Genomic DNA, 19,353 nt, shown 5'->3' with positions numbered 1-19,353 from the left:
AACAGAACAAGGTTTCTATATAAATTCAGTCTTTATTGAGAAGAGGGCCAAGTTTTATAACAAAAAATTGAACACTGGTTATTGGAAAGGAAGCTTAAAGGTTTTTGTGCTACAACAAAAATACATTTTCTCTTAACAGCAGTAGTTTCATTTCAAACGGTAACATGAAAAAAACAGAGTTGTGTCCTGACAATGAAACAGGTTTACAGCTGGTGACAGGACAATGTTGAAAATCAGCTTAGACATCTTTTGGTATTTAGTGTTGTATTTTTACAGAATTGCCAAGATGAATTTAGGTGTTTACTGACAAATTCAATTACAGAGAGAGGACTAATGGGCCTTATGTATCGTGTCATGAAACTTTCATGTGAAAAAGACAAAAGCACCAGACAACTACGCTACTGCTGACTTTACTGAATGACTGACACTGGGCAGAACTTCATCCATGACAGATTTCAACAGATGCAAGACTTTCCTGCACAACCAGGTGTTGCTGCACTCTAACAGTGCACACATCGGCATACATGATCGTTTTGAGCTGAGTCGAAACAGGAATATTAAGAAAATGGTGCCGGCCAGACAAAGCAGTAACCCTGCTGTCCTCACAGCGACCTACACAGCTAAGTGCAGAGTGATGGGGCAGTGGTCGCTTCCCATCGCCTTGTTGCGGATCTTGCTGTCGCACAGGCCTGGCAGCAAGGAGGACGACAGCAAAAAGTAATCGAGCCTCCAGCCCACGTTCTTGGCGCGGGAGTTCATCATGTAGGTCCAGAAGGTGTAGGCGTTGGTCTGCTCGGGGTAGAGCTCGCGGAAGCTGTCGCTGAAACCGGCCAACAGCAGCTGGCTGAAGCCCTCGCGCTCCTCGGGGGTGAAGCCGGCGCTTTTCTTGTTGCCCTTGGGGTTCTTCAGGTCGATCTCCTGGTGTGCAACGTTGAGGTCGCCACACAGCACCAGGGGCTTCTGTATGTCCAGCTCGGTCAGATACGCCCGGAAGTCCTCGTCCCAGGTTTTGCGATAATCTAGGCGCACGAGGCCTCTGCTGGCGTTTGGCACATAGGTGGTGACCAGGTAGAAGTTGGGGAACTCTGCAGTGATGACACGGCCCTCCTTGTCATGCTCCTCTTTGCCTGGAGAATTGGTAGAGGAGAAGGCAAATACTGAACCAGGATTCAAAGACCTTTTCAGTTTAGTCATTTACAGATGGTCAACAAGGTCAAATCAGTCTGTGCAGTTACTACAATATGTACCTGGCAGTTTGTAACGTGTTGGGAAATTTATCTTGCTGAGACTTATGTATAAGGTAAATATGAAGCTATCACCAGCAGCTGGTTAGCTTAGCACAAACACTGGAAACGGGGAAACAGCTAGCTCTTTCCAAAGGGAACAAAACTCACCTACCAGGACCTTTAAATCTCACGTAGTAACATGTTAAAAAGTATAATTTACCTTTTTACAGAGGCTCTGTGCTGGATGTGGGACCAGTCAAGTAGTGGAGACTCCATAAGTTACTACCCTTAACCAAGTAATAGTACTGCAGATAATTTTATTCTTCAAGAACTATTCATTCAATTACATGTAATAAGTGTATCTACTTAAAATTTAAACTTAAACTTTTTTTGTGCAATTTTCAAACATTTGAACTCTTAAAAACTATCAATTCAAAACTGTACTTGGCATACTTGTGCCTAATCGCCACCAATGCAGGTTCAGGATCTCACAGACCAATACATGAGGTCTGCTACACAGGCACAGCATTTCTAAATGGTATAACAGCAAAATAAAGCACCGCTCACCAATGCCATAGGTCACTTTGAGGGGTTCGGTCTTGCAGAGCATGGCCACACCACTGTAACCCCCCTTATCATCTGAGGCAGCCCAGTACTTGTGAGGGTACTCGGGCATGGAGGTGATATCAGCAGGGAGGTCCTTGTCCGCACACTTGGTCTCCTGCAGGCACAAAACATCTGGATCCTCCTCGCGCACCCACTGGGAGGGAAGAGCACAAATGTGTGAGTGCATAACCATTTAGCCTGCTGACTAACTTATGTTTCTCAGGGTCACTGCAAACTCACATCCAGGCCCTTCTTCTTCACCCAGGCCCTCAGCCCATCCACATTCCAGGAGGTGATCTTCATGTTGGCATCTCGTCCATCTTTGCTGGTCATTTTGTCAGGAGGATCCTCATACAGCACTGGGGCCTCTGGTTCCTTAGCCTTCTTCGTTTTCTTTGCAGCAGCTGTGAGGTGGAAGATAGACATATGTCGTAATGAAAGTAGCCAAGAGGTCAGATATGTGCGTTTACGTGTGAATGTGTTTTAATGCGTGCTGTAATACCAGAGCCGGCGTCATTTTCCCCGTCTGCAGACGCCTCCTCTGCCTTCTTGCCTCTCTTCATACTTGAACTCGCTCTGACTGCAAACACACCTCGCAGACACACAACACGCACACACAACAGCACACGCGCCGCTGCAAGAACAGAAGAGGAGTATAAATGATGTGTTCATTTAAAACTGTCAAGTGTTGAATGCTACAACAACAATATGCTGTCCCTCCACCCTATGTCACCAAATGTACAGGTTCTTACTGTAGTGCTGAATCAGTGGTTGATAAATCAATTACTCAATTGATAGAAAATGAATCAGATATTTATAGTCAGATATAACTGTTAAAGATGATTTGCTGTTTCCAGCTTCTCCAGTGGGAGGATTTTCTGTTCTGTATCATTGTAAATACACTTTCTTTGGATTTTCGGTTGTTGGTCAAACAAACAAGCAATTTCCCTTCACCTTTGGGTTATGGGAAGTTTTAAAAAATATATATTTATAGCATTTTATAGATTTAAAAATGGATTACATTAGACAAATATTGACAAATGAATTGATAATGAAAACACTTAAAAACAGTTAAATGCTTTTGCTCAAATTAAACAGACTGGGTGATTGAAAATCTCCACACAGTCAATGCTGCTCACTAGATTCACTCACTAGACTGCTCACTGCTTACTAGATTATTGATGTTGATATCAAAATCGATAAATCTAACTAACATAAATATTACACATATTTGATAAGGATCCATTACATTTACATCCAGTGGTTCTCAAACCTTTTCACATCAAACCCCAAACTGACACTAATTAATCCATGGACCCCCATCTGATAAAGACTTTTGCTTTAAGATTTTTTTGTCAAAAAAAGTGAAACCCATGACTAGAACAGTCATACACTGTCATTATGTTACTGGTGGATGGAATTATAATGAAAATAAAAGATGGCAACCCACTTTGAGAGCCACTAATGCAACGGATACACTGTTTCTAAATGTTTCTGTGCTGCGGTTTGTAATTTATCAACCAACATACCCAACAATACCATCTATCTGCAATAAGCCAATACTGGCCTATATATTGGTCTATTTTTAACTTTTACAGCTATTACTTGGCTAATTGTAATTTTCTCCAGTTGTGTTTCAAATTACTTTGATGAAGCCAACTTAAACATCTACAGACAAGCAAGTGTGAAAACTTATAACGGCATCAGTATCGGCCTATTGGATGTCGGCCCAACCACGATGTTTCCCGTCTTGTAGGAAACAGACGTTCAGCTCGCGGTACGTCTTCATCCTCGTGTTACAAAATACCTCAATTTCACACGCATGCATTTGTTTCAGATGGCTCATCGGCTTGACAAAGGCCGAGCGAGTTTCTGAAGGCTTCACTATTTTCTCTGACAAAGAGGAAGCGCGCTGACAACCTTTATTTTAATGAAAGTCGTTGCTGCATGCAGCCAAGCGCATTAAATTTAAAATATGAGTGAATTTGAGACCCGCTGGATGCAAGCTCAACAGCATGTATGAAGAAAACATAAATACACAAACTACACAAGCTAGCTAACAGTTTTACTGTGTCATACAAGTTTAATCGTAAGCTATGCTAATGCTAGCGTTTCCTCTGTGACAAAGACCACTGAGCCTGCAGCAGACGGCCTGCACTAAGAATCAATGGAGAATGACCAGCCAGCTAACTTTAGTTTCTTCACACCTTCACTGATTGATCAACTGATGCAAATCCGGTTAAATATAGTTAGCATTTTATTTTCGATCGACGACACCTTTCAGGAAAACGAGATGCAAATAGTCTTACTTGTACTCTCACAACAGGATGCAAAGATCAGACAAGTGCTGCTTCCCAGTCACTCCCCCCAAACACACACACACTCACTCACACATCCACAATCGCACACACAAAGCACAGCAAAGATTTCTGACCACGTGCTTGCTGTATTTAGTGACTGGCGCATTACATGCCTGCTACAAATTACAAAAGAAATCCACATTTTAATTTATAATTTTAAAAATATGATTAAAATATATAAAGCATTAGCTGCTATGACACACATCGCATTGTTCTGAAGTATTGCATCGTGTTTCTTCAGTATCCTGAAGTAAAACACAGGCCGTTAGACGAAGCATTTTGGTCAGGCGAACTCCACAGGTGTTAGAATGGGTCCTTCGAGGTTCATATGGAGGAGCTGAGTTGCAGGAGCAAGCTAAGGTAGCAAATTTACTAGTTTTATCATTAAACTGAGACGAGTTTTAATTATTGTGAACTACCGAAGGAAATTAAAAAGTTAGGTATACCTATTGTATCCTTCAACGCAGCGTTAATATAAGCTAGTTTTAGGGGAGCAGTATGTTGTCAGTACTAGCTTAGCAGCAGCACAGCTATGCAGGATGCTATATTTTGGTTTTAGGCTAAATATGGACATCATTTATCTTTGTTTCCTCTAATGTGGCTTTTATTCAGGTTGGACATGTATAGGCTGACAGGCGTAGGCCATTTAAATGTATTTAAATGTAAAATTATAGTTTAGAATTTAATGTTAGCATGTTTATCATCAAAAAATACAAACGCCCACTCATATAAATCATCAAAAAACACCTCTGGGAAAATGTAAATTCGCACTCTGCTGTGGAAGCTAATTTCTGCCAGGAAAAAGATTAGTTGTGGTGCAAATAGAAATAGTGATGGTAATTCACAATTATACGTTATTGTATTGAAATTATGAGAAACTAAGTCAAAATGACTCTCAAAGTTGAATATTTTGGCGCACTAAGTTAAAGTATTGGCTTTAAAAGTTGAAAATGATGATAACATGTTCAAACTGTAATATCACATCTGAAAATTTTGACTGTCACAAGTTTGATTCAGTATCTCAGTTTTTACTTCATATTTCATAATTTTGATTTAGTTACTCATTGTTTCATTTTATTGCTCATACTTTTACTTAGTATTTTGTCATTTTGGCACACGTGTACTCCAGTGATTTAGTATTGCACGTCTATAAAATTATAAGACTTGCAAGAGTAGTAATCAATCAGTCAATCAAGCTATAACTTTATAACTTAACTTTAAGTGTGCTCATCAGTGAAACTGGCAAAGGAGGTTTCTGATTGGAATCCAAACCTGGATACAATTTAAACTGGCACCTAATTTGTTTGAACTAATTCAAATAGAATCCAAAGACTGTATTGCCCTCTGACTATTGCATCATTTACGTTTATATATTTTCTGAATTTTACTGGCACATTATTGAAGCAGTAAGGTTAATATTATAAAGGATACTTGGAGGCCCTATATGCTCTGGTAATAAGAGCTGATACTTTTGTGAGAGTGTGTTCATTTTAGTGTGGTTCATTCCAGCAACATTTTGTGCCAAACTACAAAAGAAAATGAATCTTAAGTGTGTTGTTATAAAATAACATGGCATCTGTCCCTGCTTAACCTTCCCTCCTCTCCCAGTAAAGCTTAGTGAAAATGCTATATTGCAAATAGAAATTGGCAACAACTTCCAGTTTAGCCAACCATTGCTGCCATCTGCTGGACAGGGCCGGTGGCGCTGGCAGTGGGTAATATTAGACCAAGTTTAATGTGTAAAATTAGTCGAGTATCCATTTAATTTCTCATAATTCTGTATTAGTATGTTACAATTTTGACTTAATTTTGATATAGTATCATATTTTCACTTTTCATGTTTTTTTTCCGTGGGCAGATATAGCCTTCCTAAAGAGATGAAGTGATTAACTGGAAAATACAATTGAAAACAGACACTATTCTAATAGACCTGTTGGTTTTGTGAAGAGAGAAAACATTAGTCTTCACTGCACATTCTTTTCTCTTTTCTATAGACTGTTCTTCAGCTGCCATGACTGTAGTAATCGGGTTTGAGGGCAGTGCCAATAAGATCGGCATAGGAATCATCAGAGATGGTGAAGTTCTTTCCAACCCTAGACGGACTTACATCACACCTCCTGGTCAAGGCAAGTCAAACTTCTGTTAAAATGCCAAAGTCAACTTCACTTCAGGGGTGGTGTATTAAAGTCTGACGTATTTGGAGTTGACAGCATGTTATTTTACCCGTCAGGATTCATGCCAAGTGACACAGCCCGGCACCACCGTGCTGTCATACTGACTGTCCTGAAGGAGGCGCTGGAGCAAGCAGGGCTGAAGCCTGCAGATATCGATTGTGTGGCGTATACCAAAGGTAACATAAGATACTGTGAGTTCATCTTGTAGTAGAGCAAGATTGAACTTGTCAGACGTCTGTCAGAATGAGGATCACCTCATACTTTTACAAGTTTTACAAGTGTGTGCTCATGTCATTCTTAACTACTTTCTCTAGATAATTCTAGTATTTGCCTTAAGACACTACAGAGAGTCTTTGGATGGAGGCAGAGCTTGCCCTTTGACCTTTCTTATAAGTTTCTACCTCAGGGTTGGTAAAAACATTTCTCCTCAGTTTAACATGATGTACTGTATATATCCCTCACCTGCTTGTTCCACTTCACTGTAGCTAATTCAGTTACGTTGACTACAATATTAAAATCCAAAGCAGCATTTCTTAACCACTGCATAGTTACATCACATGGGTTAATTCTAGATATCTTGTGCAGTACTTTACACTGTACACATTCATATCCAGCTCATGTGTTTGATATCTTTGAAAACACCGGAGTTTAAAATAACATTGTTCAGATAAGCACCATTTTCCTCCAAGTCCAGTGTTAGTTTTGTATGTTGAACATCATAGCTGTAATTTGAAGCTTAATTTTGCTCTACTTGCGAGCAAATATACAGTATGTACAGTGGGCTGACAAATTTGTCATTTGTTTTTAAAAAGGTAATTTTAGGGCAGTGAAGCTACCAGCTGCCAATATTTTGTGTTGCTGCTTTAGTGGATCCCATTAGGTTCTTTCTTTTCAGGATAAAAAAACAAACATCAAAGGACACTAAAATCCTCTTACTGACTTCAGGTTAACTTACGTTCTTACGGCATTCTCGGGTCTGTGTGAGGGAGGCCTCTTTACACGTCTGATGGCCCTAAGGCAAAGATGGTTTAACATGTTGCAGTAGGCAAAACTGACGGGCTGGTGTTATGTTCTCTCTCAGGCAAAGACAGAATATCTTTTGAAAAACCTCTCCCTTGTTCTTCCTCTTCTCTGTCAGGTCCTGGTATGGGTGCCCCCTTGGTAATGGTGGCTCTGGTGGCTCGTACAGTCTCACAGCTTTGGGGGAAGCCGCTCCTCGGTGTCAACCACTGTATCGGACACATCGAGATGGGTCGACTCATCACCAAAGCCAACAACCCCACTGTGCTTTATGTTAGTGGGGGGAACACACAGGTTGGTTTCTTTTATGTAGGTAACATGTAAACATACAGCGAGTAATTTATTAGACACTGATGTATTCATATTGTTGTCCAATTCTTACTGTGCAGGTTATTGCATACTCAGAGCGGCGATATAGAATATTTGGGGAGACCATCGACATTGCGGTTGGCAACTGTTTGGACAGGTTCGCCAGAGTTATAAAGGTTTGTGTCATTCTTGTTTTCATTATAGCAGCGATTTGCCTTTTACTGTGTCTGAGATGTGTGTGTTGATACTTCTGTGCTCAACTCAACTCAGATTTCCAATGACCCCAGTCCAGGCTACAACATAGAGCAGATGGCCAAGAAGTGAGTGGGGGTTTACATGTACAATTGCACATTTGACACGAAGCAGTTTCACTGAGGGAGCCGGGGATGTATCGTGAGCTTATTTTTGTATTTTCTTTTTGTCCACGCTGTTAGAGGGAGTCAGTATGTGGAGCTACCGTATACAGTTAAAGGAATGGACGTCTCTTTCTCTGGGATTTTATCCTACATTGAGGTGAGTGGTGATTTATGATTCAGTCCTCTTAGTTATCCTTTGACATGTTTGACAAGCTGTGAAACTGATTCTCAAACCTACAGTTTGATGTTTTGTTTTGTTTTCTTTCTATTTTTCTTTTATAGGAAGCTGCTCATAAGATGCTGAGCTCTGGTCAGTGTACAGCAGAGGACCTGTGCTTCTCACTGCAGGTACTAAGGACCAACACACCCAGTTAGTCTATTAACATAGTGCTGTCCTGCATGTGGGGATATGGTGAAGACACTAGGCAACAGTGGAGAACAAAAACTCCCTTTTAACAGGAAGGGGGCGCCCCCAGTGGCTCACCTGGTAGAGCGAGTACCACAAAGGCTTAGTCATTACCTAAGCAGCCTGGGTTTGAATCTGACCTGTGGCCCTTTGCTGTATGTCATCCCCCTCTGTCTCCCTGGCTTTCCTGTTTCTCTCTCACTGCAACTATCAGAATAAAGGCTAAAAAGTAAAAAAAAACACAACACAGAAAGAAATCTCCAATAGAATCACAGAAGAGAGAAAATACAAAGTTGTAATTATTTGTAGAAGTCAGTTGTAAGCTTAAAGGCTCTGATCTTGTTTGGGTGTCCATAGCAACTTTAAACCTCAAAGCCTCATAACACAGTCTTCAAAGAACTCAGTGTTTAGATGTCTTGCCCTGTTTTGATCTTGAAATATTTGGACTAAAACATCATGACAAGGCCTACAATGATATTCCATTGTCTAAATAGTTGCTGATTAATTTTCTGTCAGTTGACTAAGTGATTAATCAACTAATGGTTGCAGCTCTAATCATGATATTAAATTGAGTTGGTAATCTCTGCAGGAGACAGTTTTCTCCATGCTGGTGGAGATCACAGAGAGGGCCATGGCTCACTGCGGCTCCCAAGAGGTCCTCATCGTCGGGGGTGTTGGCTGTGAGTACACATCAGAAATGGATGCTTCAAGGAAAAATCCAGTCCAACAAATGTAGTCCCTGTTAAAAAATACATACTGTTGATGTCATTTGTGCCTCTTGGTCTGTCTTTGTGGGGACTGTTTATCTGGGTCAGTGATATTTCCAGTGGCTACAGTGCTTCATAAAAATATCAGTAATATAACAGTAAATGTCCTGAAGTGTGAGAAAGAACCAGGTTTTCTTTCTAGAGTTTATACAAATGTACAATACAGGAGCCTGAGAGACTGTGTACACTATTGTATTGTGCACTGTATCTACAGTTGTGAAATGCACTGAAATGAGTCTAAGGGCTGGTTTTTGTCTTTCAAGGAACAGGCCTACCCATTTTTCCTCTGTGTGCGTGGGCACTCAGAGAAGTGACTTCTGACAAAAACACAAATATTGTCATTCCTGATACTCAGTAAACTGTGCAGAAGTGTTATCAGATTAACAACCGCACACATTCTTCCCGTTTTTGTACCTAAAAACAAAGAGAATGATGCAGTGGAAGAATATTCATATTATTTTTCAAATTGGAAAATGGATCATTTTAAAGTCACCTTTTTACTAGATTTACAGCAGTATTTATGAACTTTGTCATATTTTTATCTTAAATGTTAAATCTTAATCTAAATTTTAAACTTTAAATCTTAACGCTTGCGTTCTCACCTGAAAGAATATCAAAACATAGTAAAGTAATATGATAACAGCCTGAGGACCAAATTTGTAACAGCTTTGAGTCTGGTTTGACCATGGATAGAGCAGGATCAAGCTGTTATTTTGGTACTTTGGCAGATCGTCAGTGTGAATTTGACCCACGAAGACCCACAATCTACTGATGTTGTTCCAAACTGTTGTTTGTTTGTAAATGAAATTACCTCTCAGTCACTTGGAAAAGAGCTTGAGCTAAATGTCTGAAATACGAATATCCTTGTACCTTGAAGGATAATCCCAAGATTAATTAAAAAAACATTCCCTGTAAGTAAGAACACTGAGAATAATTAAAGCTTACATTCATTTATTCGCCAGAAGATTTGATGTGTGTTTATATGATTGAGTCCAGTCTAAGTGGAGAGTAAGAGCTCTGGTTTCCTCTGCAGGTAATCTGCGTCTGCAGGAGATGATGGGGGTCATGTGTAAGGAGCGAGGTGCCAAGCTGTTTGCCACAGATGAACGGTAAACCAGCCCGTCCACACCCAGAACATTCACTTACATTCACATTACAACAGAGTTTGTTTGAGATTCACCCAGGCAGCACTGATACTTTAACCACTCTCATACCATTAACATACAATATAACTGGCTCTACAGTCAGGTGTTGAAACACTGGATTATCAGGACTGTAACACACCCTTCAACAGGTCTTTAGTGTGGGTGATGTAGATGGCTTTTCCACTGTGACAAGATTCAGGAAAAATTCAGGATCACACTTAATTCTCTAAATATAACAAATACTCATGCTAAACTCCTACTTTTTTAATATTATTTATTATTTAAATCACATATACTACTTTTTTTAACTGCATGCCATGTTTTAGATTTGTTTTTATTCTCTTCCAGGCTGCTTTTATTTTTTATTCATTTCATTAAAATACTTATGGTAGAAAAAATCATCACAATAAACTTTATTGTAGTCAAGGTTTAGAAACGTTTTGATGGTAATGTGCAAGGACAAACTTATTTGAAGTCTATACAACCACAACAATCTTCAGGAAAATAAAGAACAAACGGACACGAGGCTCAATGATTACACATCAGAAGCAGGTTTCAACTCTACATATTGATTTTAAGTGCTTTTAAAACAATGAAACTATCTTTAAAAATGGCATGCGTTACAAAAGTGTAAACAGTATGTAAAGTGTATATGATTTGTAGTAAATGGGCTGAACATGCAGAAACATTGGTATGGCCCTGTTAAAAATATTTACATTAAGGGAAACAATACAGAAATGTCCATATCAAACCCTTTTGTATGAAAGTGTGACAAGAGCAAAACATCATCTTTTCTCTCCATCACAAATTCTCACTGCTGAATTCCTAAAACATCCTGGGATCTCAGTCTGCCAGGAACACTGTGTTCCAGGTTCAGTCCAGATAACACACTTTTCCCTTTATGCCACAGATTCTGCATAGACAACGGAGCAATGATTGCTCAGGCCGGCTGGGAGATGTTTAGGTCCGGTCAGGTGACGGAGCTGGAGGACTCATGGATTACACAAAGGTAGAGTCCACGTCACTGTTTCTCTTTGTCTCTCTCCGTTCTGTTCTTGTTTATCTGCTTCTACGTTCTTCTGGGAAATTATGACAAATCCACACTGGTTGCTTGTGATTTAATGATCTAGAAAACAGATTTTGATCCATGGTGCTTTCAGGGTCCCTTAGTTAGAAAGTATATAGACTTTACTATTACCCTTAATTATACAGGGAACATAGTAAGTATCTCAGTCTTCACCATCTCTTTGTGTGAAAGAAAGTTGTGAATCCTGGATTTAATTGCTGTAGGAGAAATTTTAACATTGTCACCTCACTGTGCTTGTACTTGTTGCCGGACCATGTCGAGCATTAACATTTGTCCTGTTGCAGGTACAGAACAGATGAGGTGGAGGTGACGTGGAGAGACTGACTGAGGGACTGAGCGACACAACATCCTGGTGTTAAATATGTTGTTGCAGCAGGTCTGTAGTACACCTGGCCTCTAAAGGGACACTTGCACTCTGTTGCATGTGACATTAAAGAGTTGCTACTCAAAGTCAAATTAAGCATTCAGCTTTAAAGATGTCATGAGGTTTGTAGTTGTTCTTGTTTAGTTTACTCATGTTTAAAGGATAAGTCAGGTGATAGTCTCTATTTTTATAACTGTCATCAGATACCATGAAAAACCAAACCCAACATTGAACTGATCCTGCTAAAAAGAACTGTGTGTATACAAAGGCTCATACATGTTATTCCTCTGTTGTACAAAAACACACATCAGTGAGCCACAGTGTTGCAAGCAGGTCTTCATTGCTATGCACACACACACTGTAGTTATTTTTACTCAATTGCGCATATGCCATCCTGCTGCTGGTAATACAGCAATTGCGTATTAATCCACAGCTGAAAATAGTACCCAACGAATGCACCATTTCCTCCTGTTGAGTAACGTTTGCTCAGAGCTACAGTCCAGCTGTTACTGAGCTGAGTTATTATTATTTGGGACATGTTTTCAAAGATTTATATCATCAGTAGTAAGGAATGGGCTTCAGGGCTGAGCGCCACAGACATGGTGGGGAGGTCAGAAGGTATTGTGAGCTAGACTATTTTCTGTGTTGGTTTTTCGTTCTTTTCATGGGATTTGACACTAAAAATACAATATCACCAGCTTTTTCTTTTAAAATTGTTAGGGAACTTCACTCTTTGGTGGCTGTTGTAAATACTGCAGTAGAAAGAGGTATATTTTGATTGTCACATTTTGGAGAACTTATGCATGTCAACTACACACTCCTGCATAACTTCCTCTGGTCACAAGAGGTGGTGGGACTTTTCCTGGATGGACCACATCCTGCACCTGAGCGTTCACATCTACAACAAACAAATGTACTGTCAGTTTGTGAGATCAAAGGTGATTTGTTTTTTTTTTCAAATTAAGATGGCTACTTTACATTAGACTTTCTACATGCACTGATGTGGAATTTCAGGGCTGATAATTGTTTGTTTTGGCTGAGAAAGAATTCTCTTGGAACTGCAAAAATCTGAAGAGGAATTGTAAAACACAACAAAACCATGTTTGCTAAGCTCACTGCCTGGTTTCTTCAGTGCTGACAGGAAAAAAACTGACCTTAATGTTCTTACTTCCTTTGACTCTGTCTTCATTCAGAACTGGCCACTGATTTATTGTGTATCACAATAAAATCTGTTGTGCAGCTGTTTTTCCTCTGAAGATCTGGCAGTTTGATTTGAGTTTGTGTCCTGCTTTTTGTTCAGTTACAAATTCCTTGTTGTCATACACTTGAGAGAAACATTAACAGAAACATGTGACTTTAGACTTTGTCAGCAGAAAATCAGAACTTGATATATTCAAATAAAAAGGTCTAAGATTGAACTTATCAAGTTTATTCATTTTTATTGAGCAATACCGTTCACTTACATTCCTCCTCCTTCTCCAGTGTAAATTTTTTTATTCAATAAATTTTCTTCTCAAAAATCAACATACTGGACACGGTGAGATCCCTTATGGATTCATGAATAACACATTCACCTGATTAGGGAACCAAATAAAAACAAAGAAATGAACACAGCATTAAGATCTGACAGGGGTAAAGGGTGAATTCTAACTGTGCCTTTGACTACACCCTTATGTAAACTGAAGACACGGACACAGAAGTCCTCTGCATACATGAACCATAGAACTCAAGCAGGAACAAGACATTCTGTTTATAATTGAGGGGAAGGGGGATAAATCACTCTGGTGAGGGTTTCTCGCACACAGGGATTGGTCACAACAGATTTTTTAACAAAGTGCTTGATTGACCACTCGCTTTACAGAGGAAAAAGAAAAGTTTGATAAAACTGCAGCTTTCAAAAGGGGGGAAAAATTAATTTACAGTTCCTCAGAGATTGTTTTAAAAAAAGACCAGCTCTACACATACAAGCTAAAAATGGTAATGAGAGGCGATGGAAACACATCTGATTAATTAAGGCAGGCTCTCTGTAAGGCGTTAAAAAAAGTCCATTGCTGTAAGATCTCAGAGGAGTTAGTCCAAAGTGTCTCAGTGTGGCTTTGCGTGAAGACATCATCCTGAGTGCAGTGTGTGTGTGTGTGAACGGGACTCAAAAGTTGTCCATCTTTACATGTTTTAATGTGCATGTAGGCGTGTGTTGTATGTGTTTATATAGAACTTTGGGTTTCTCACACTGCTAGGCTGGGTGCTCCTTGGTGTCCTTGTACCAGACAATCCTTTTTGGATCTGGAAGACAGAAAAACAGAACAAAACGTCAAAGGGGAACAAACAAAGACAGCGTTTAAAATGCCAGATTTGTATTGTATTTATTTTGTGTAAATGTTTTCAAAATCTACTAAATACAATGAGAGTGATGTAACCGACAAAACTACAAAATATTACTACAAAACATTGTCATGACAAGCTTTACAAATTCAGAGGGAGCTAAAGCCAATTTCACAACATTTCAAACACCAGTGTCAGCTTACCTCTTTTCTGTCTGTTACACATAGCATTCCATTCTGGGGAGGAAAGAAAAGTCATCATTAAAGGTGATGCACTGAAACGACAACTTTAAAATGAAAAAAAAAAAAAAAACTAGCACTGTGTGTTCATAGCTGCTCACCTCTATTGTGATAGTTCAACGCCTCCACTAGATGGCGACAGCTAAGCAGCAGCTTCCCGTTGCTCTCGTCCACCTCTGGACGCGTGTTTGGGGTGACGGAGGTAGTGACTGATGTTTCTTCAGGGACCTGGACTGTGAGACTTGTGTCGAGCTGTAGGTCTTCTGGCTGGTTAGCGTCTGTGGGCTGAGGTGGGAGGGTGTTTGCAGCGGGGCGAGGGCTCGAACCCTCAGTGACCGGCCTCGCCTCGCTGATGAAACTGAGACCCCACTGGTTCTGAAGCAGCACACCGATGGCGGGGCGGTCCTCCTCCAGCGCTCCACCTGCTGCTCCCGCTTTCACCTTGGAAGCGTAGCTGACAGCGGGCTGCAGCTTGGCGGGGCTGTCCTGCACTGGGAAGGCAGGCGGGGGCTTGAGCAGTGACAGACTGTCCTCCACCCACCTCTCCTTCTGATGAACTTTTTGTGGCCGTTCACTTACTCGGCTGACCCCCTTCTGACTTTCCCTACGGAGGCTGCGCCCTTTGTGCTGCTGGCCCTTGCGTTCTTTTTCCCTGCGGAAGGTGAAACCGTGTGTGTGACCGGGTCCAATCAGGTCACCCTCAGGTGAAAGCTGCCGGGGCTGCTGGTCACCTCCAGAGATGCAGCCTCCACCCCCACCACCTCCGCAGTTTCCTGAGCCAGGGGACAGGCGGCGGTTACGAATGTGAGGCTCAGAGTTAGTGGCTGAAACGAGGACTGCTGGGTCGCACAGGTTATCGGACTCACACACAGTGTTGTTGGCTTCCCATGTACCTGAAAGAGGCATTAACATGTCAGTCAAATATCTGCTGTGGTGACACATTGTTTGAATATGTATATATATATATATATATATATATATATATAAATAAATAAATGTCTACACCGTGAAGCAAATCACAAGTGAAGAACAGTAATATTTAAGCTGAGTCTTAAGAAACACTGTGGATGAATTTCCCCTAGGGGATAAATAAATTATATCCGATTATCTATCTATCTATCTATCTATCTATCTATCTATCTATCTATCTATCTATCTATCTATCTATCTATCAACCATGTCACAAATCACCGCCCTGCTCTCTAGAATAAGATTCTCGTTACTGTTGCCACAACAGCACAGTGATAATGACACTGCGTATACAAACAGGTGTCACACACTAGATGATTCTTCACTTGGCATTAGTTCATGGATCTTTGCACGGCTTCATAAAAGCAAACACCAGGGGTGGACGACACATCTTCACATGACTTCACTGTCCCAGCTGATTTTAGCCGAACAACAGTTCCCTGTATTGCTGCCTATTTTCCAAGTTGTGCAGAAAAAACAAGACAACCTGATATAGAATGAAGAGGGTGGAACCGCTCATACAGAGTGTTTTCTGCTGACAGTATCAAAAGGAAAAATTGAAAAAGCCAAATTTTTTAAGCAAGTGTGTTTGTGGACTGTTTTAATGCTCAAAAAATGTGTTACATAATCAACAGACATACAACTAATCACTATCAATTTTGGCAACCCAGGTCATTTATCTTCTCAAATGTGTGGATTTGCTTATTTTCCTGTGTTTTTTACATTGTAAGTGAAACAAAACAAGCAACTTGGAGGCTGAACCTCAGACTCTCCCAAGATCCAAACCTTGACATTTCTCACCTTTTTCCTGACATTTTACGGACTAAATTACCATTCGAGAAAATCTGATTTATGAACACTCGTTAGTTGGCAAACCTACAGTCTGTTTACATAAGGTTTTTCTGTCACATAACTCACGATGAAAACAGAATGGTTGACCAAGTATGTGCGGGAAGGTTTACTTATTTAGGTCCTAGTAAGTACTTAGTCTGGGGTATTAAGGGTGAAACTCAACATGCGGTTTGCAGGGTTTCAGATGAAGGGGCAACAATTACACGATGAGTGAGTACACCCGGCCCGAACAGCTTGCCCGCTACTCAGCGCCACATTTCATAAAACCGGGTGAGGTAGTTCACTAGCCCAGCGAGCCAGTTTCGTACACCGTGACAGAAATTTCGAGAAAACAGCTGACTGTACAGATTTCTGAGAAATTTAGCTCCGTTATTGGCGTCTCTCTTCAAACTGAACAAAATGTTATGATTCACGTCTGCAGGGCTGGCAGCCAGCACCTGTGTTAGCAAACTTTAATTAGCAGCGTCATTGTGCGGCGAATTAAACTCGACGGTTTATCCCTCTGCCGCTGTGACATGGCCAACATTGTTCAACAACCTCTTAACAACCACAGCTGCCGTCGAGAAAATGGCTTCATTTTTACTATATCAAAAAATTCAGGGCTAGCTAGCACCTTAGCCGAAGTCAAAGTTTCGTAACCCCCCATTCAAAGCGGCGAGCAGGCTGCTATCGCTACCGCTAGCTACGCTGCTAACACTGTAGCAAGGCAACAAAATAACACATCTGAAAGTGATGAATTTCTATCAAATGTGTCAAAAAAGTTGTACAAACTTACCTGTTTTGATATGCATGTCTTTTTGATTAATGTGTCGAGGGAGCTAAACCGTTTAGTAACTTTTGTTTACAGCGTTGAGATAACGACAACTCGCTGGATGAGTCTTGAGTGGCCACCCGGAAGCGACACGACAATGTGGGTGGAACAGGAAGTCCCTGCAGATAAGCGGTCCGGCGGGAAACTTTGAGGGAATTTTAATATTTATTATTAACTCGTGTTGTAATGATAACCCATGTGATGGCCACGTGAGTGTTCTAGGTTTTAAGTAGATTCTTTCTTTAATATGTATTTGTGTTATAAAGAAATATGTCACTTTTCCTAATTTTAATACTTAAATACACTATTGTGTTAAACCTTATGTAAAACAATTGAACAGCCACCAGGGACACTAAATCACTGTGGAAAAGGCAAAATTGAGAGAATTCAGACTTCAGTATATGGATGTTATGCAGCAAATATTGTTCATAGGTGTATCTGTACTTATAAGGACTGATATATCCAAAGTGGCCTGGTAAGCACTATTAAAACAGATTACTAAATCATCAACCTGGGAAAGTTCAGATATGCCCTGGGCTGAAGAATCATAATCAGCATTTGAAAATAAAGCAGCAGATGTGTTATTAAAATGTGTGAGAGCACAGTGTGCAGTGTGCTAAACTAAAAGATGACACATTTATGATCAGAGATGAAGTCAGCTAAGTTTAAGTAGCCAAATGAAATGCTTAGTGCATTAGTTGGAGCCTTGACATGTTGAATAAAATTAAAGGCTGCAATTGCAATTTTTTTAATTCAGTTAAGAAGTTATATTTGATTGACAACCACAGATGTACCAGTTCCTCTCCCGACTGTTAGCATACGCCTCAGACAGCCCAAAATCACACAGTGTAAAGGGGTTGCAAGATGATTAACAGAACAGGAACAATGGCACATACTAAATTTGATCAGCTGTACCTTTTTATGATTTTAACAGTCGCTTTTTTTCTTGTGAAAGACCAGATATTTGTCTTTTTCAGGTGGTGGAACTGCTCACAACTCATTCAAATGTATCACAAGGGAAGTAGATATGACTTAATTTTAAGGGGTCACAAGTTTAAATGGTTGGGAACCATTTATTAAAATGTGTTCAGGACTATAGGCGCATCAAATGTTTCAGCCTGAAGTCTTGTTACACCTTAAATCTGTCTGTTTTTATGATTAACCCCACTGCCTTCACACAGCTGCAGGCCTCAATCATTTGCTGATCTGTTTGGATAATAAAAATCAGTTAAATCTACAACATCAGACCAGCTCATCATGGATGTAGACCTACAGACAATGTGATCTAAAGGCTTGAGTGGATTACAGATGTCTTTCTCTTGAATGTAAATGAGACAAACTTCTGTCAGTTTACCCAAAAGCCGATAATCAGTCACCAAAGATCTAACGATGCTGCTGATTTAATGTCAACATAAGTTATTTCCAACATTACACAGATGAATTAATCAATCAATATATGAGCTATTAACAATCACGATGAACACTAAATGTAAGAAGAGCTCACCGTGGATTTCTGAGCAGTCCTCAGCAGTCCATCTTCAATGTCTGTCCTTCTCTCCCTTTTTCACAGATCTTTGTGACCTTTTATTTCTATTTTCCTTTTCTTCTGTTCCTTTATATTGTTCATATATTTCTTTTCCAGGCCACACATCTCCCCAATGTCCTGGACTTTGCTTACTGCTTCAGTGTCTGTCCTCTCATCACTTCCATGGATCTTGGTTTTCTTTGGTTCCTCTGTGAACAGTTTGGTTCTGTTTCTCTCTGGAGATCCCATTGTCCTCTCTGTATGTCTCTGCTCTGCTTTATCACTCTTCCCAAGCTCTCCTCTCCTGCAACCGTCCTTCAGATTCTCCTCCTCTTGAACTGTTCTCACTATAGCCTAAATGTTATCTCTGTCTTCTCTCCCTATTGTTTTTAAAATGGTGAGGTATTCCTTTAGTTATCTAAAACTTAATTCCTTGATTGTTTTCACAGTCCTAGGCTGGGTTTGCTAACTTCAAATAATTAGTGCCACGGGTGCTCAGCTCCGAGGCACTCCTCTACAGCTAGAATAGCTGAGAGGAGTGCCTCGGGGCATATTATAGTCAGGCACAAAACGTCACAGTATAGTAAGGCATAAAAATGCCCAAAAAAAGTCATATTCTAGTAGAGCATAAAAATGGCAAAAAACGTCATAGTATAGTCAGGCACAAAGCGTCACAGTATAGTAAGGCATAAAAATGCCAAAAAATACATATTATAGTAGAGCATAAAAATGGCAAAAAACGTCATAGTATAGTATGGCATAAAATTTCAAAAAATGTCATAGTATACTAAGGCATAAAAATGACAAAAAAACGT

The 19,353-nt window shown here is 40.2% G+C and overlaps 3 protein-coding genes across 3 annotated transcripts; 1 reads left to right on the top strand and 2 right to left on the bottom strand.

Annotated features, from left to right (window-relative positions):
* Positions 1 to 12: 12 nt before the first annotated feature.
* Positions 13 to 4,271, bottom strand: apex1 (APEX nuclease (multifunctional DNA repair enzyme) 1). The gene is made up of 5 exons (XM_023405904.2): positions 4,142 to 4,271; positions 2,335 to 2,466; positions 2,073 to 2,236; positions 1,794 to 1,986; positions 13 to 1,127 (listed from the first exon to the last, which is right to left on the bottom strand). The coding sequence occupies exons 2-5, from the start codon at positions 2,393 to 2,395 to the stop codon at positions 613 to 615; spliced, it is 933 nt and encodes a 310-aa protein (XP_023261672.1). The 5' UTR covers positions 2,396 to 2,466; positions 4,142 to 4,271; the 3' UTR covers positions 13 to 612.
* A 212-nt stretch (positions 4,272 to 4,483) lies between these two features.
* On the top strand, positions 4,484 to 13,076 carry osgep (O-sialoglycoprotein endopeptidase). Its single transcript, XM_023405901.2, has 12 exons — positions 4,484 to 4,552; positions 6,187 to 6,318; positions 6,423 to 6,542; positions 7,505 to 7,680; positions 7,776 to 7,871; positions 7,966 to 8,015; positions 8,130 to 8,208; positions 8,334 to 8,399; positions 9,047 to 9,137; positions 10,258 to 10,333; positions 11,280 to 11,378; positions 11,741 to 13,076. Exons 2-12 carry the CDS (start codon positions 6,204 to 6,206, stop codon positions 11,778 to 11,780), a joined length of 1,008 nt encoding a protein of 335 aa, XP_023261669.1. The 5' UTR covers positions 4,484 to 4,552; positions 6,187 to 6,203; the 3' UTR covers positions 11,781 to 13,076.
* Positions 13,077 to 13,233: 157 nt separating this feature from the next.
* On the bottom strand, positions 13,234 to 17,111 carry LOC111654769 (uncharacterized). The gene is made up of 4 exons (XM_023405902.2): positions 16,978 to 17,111; positions 14,483 to 15,274; positions 14,346 to 14,378; positions 13,234 to 14,103 (listed from the first exon to the last, which is right to left on the bottom strand). The coding sequence occupies exons 1-4, from the start codon at positions 16,991 to 16,993 to the stop codon at positions 14,054 to 14,056; spliced, it is 891 nt and encodes a 296-aa protein (XP_023261670.1). The 5' UTR covers positions 16,994 to 17,111; the 3' UTR covers positions 13,234 to 14,053.
* Between the last annotated feature and the right edge of the window lie 2,242 nt (positions 17,112 to 19,353).

Source organism: Seriola lalandi, unplaced genomic scaffold (genome assembly GCF_002814215.2).
Source record: "Seriola lalandi dorsalis isolate HSWRI2012SDOR001 ecotype SW California unplaced genomic scaffold, Sedor1 jcf7180002054289, whole genome shotgun sequence".
Classification (NCBI taxonomy): domain Eukaryota; kingdom Metazoa; phylum Chordata; class Actinopteri; order Carangiformes; family Carangidae; genus Seriola; species Seriola lalandi.
Note: the sequence above shows the minus strand (reverse complement) of the source record. Positions and strands in the feature narration are given on the sequence as shown.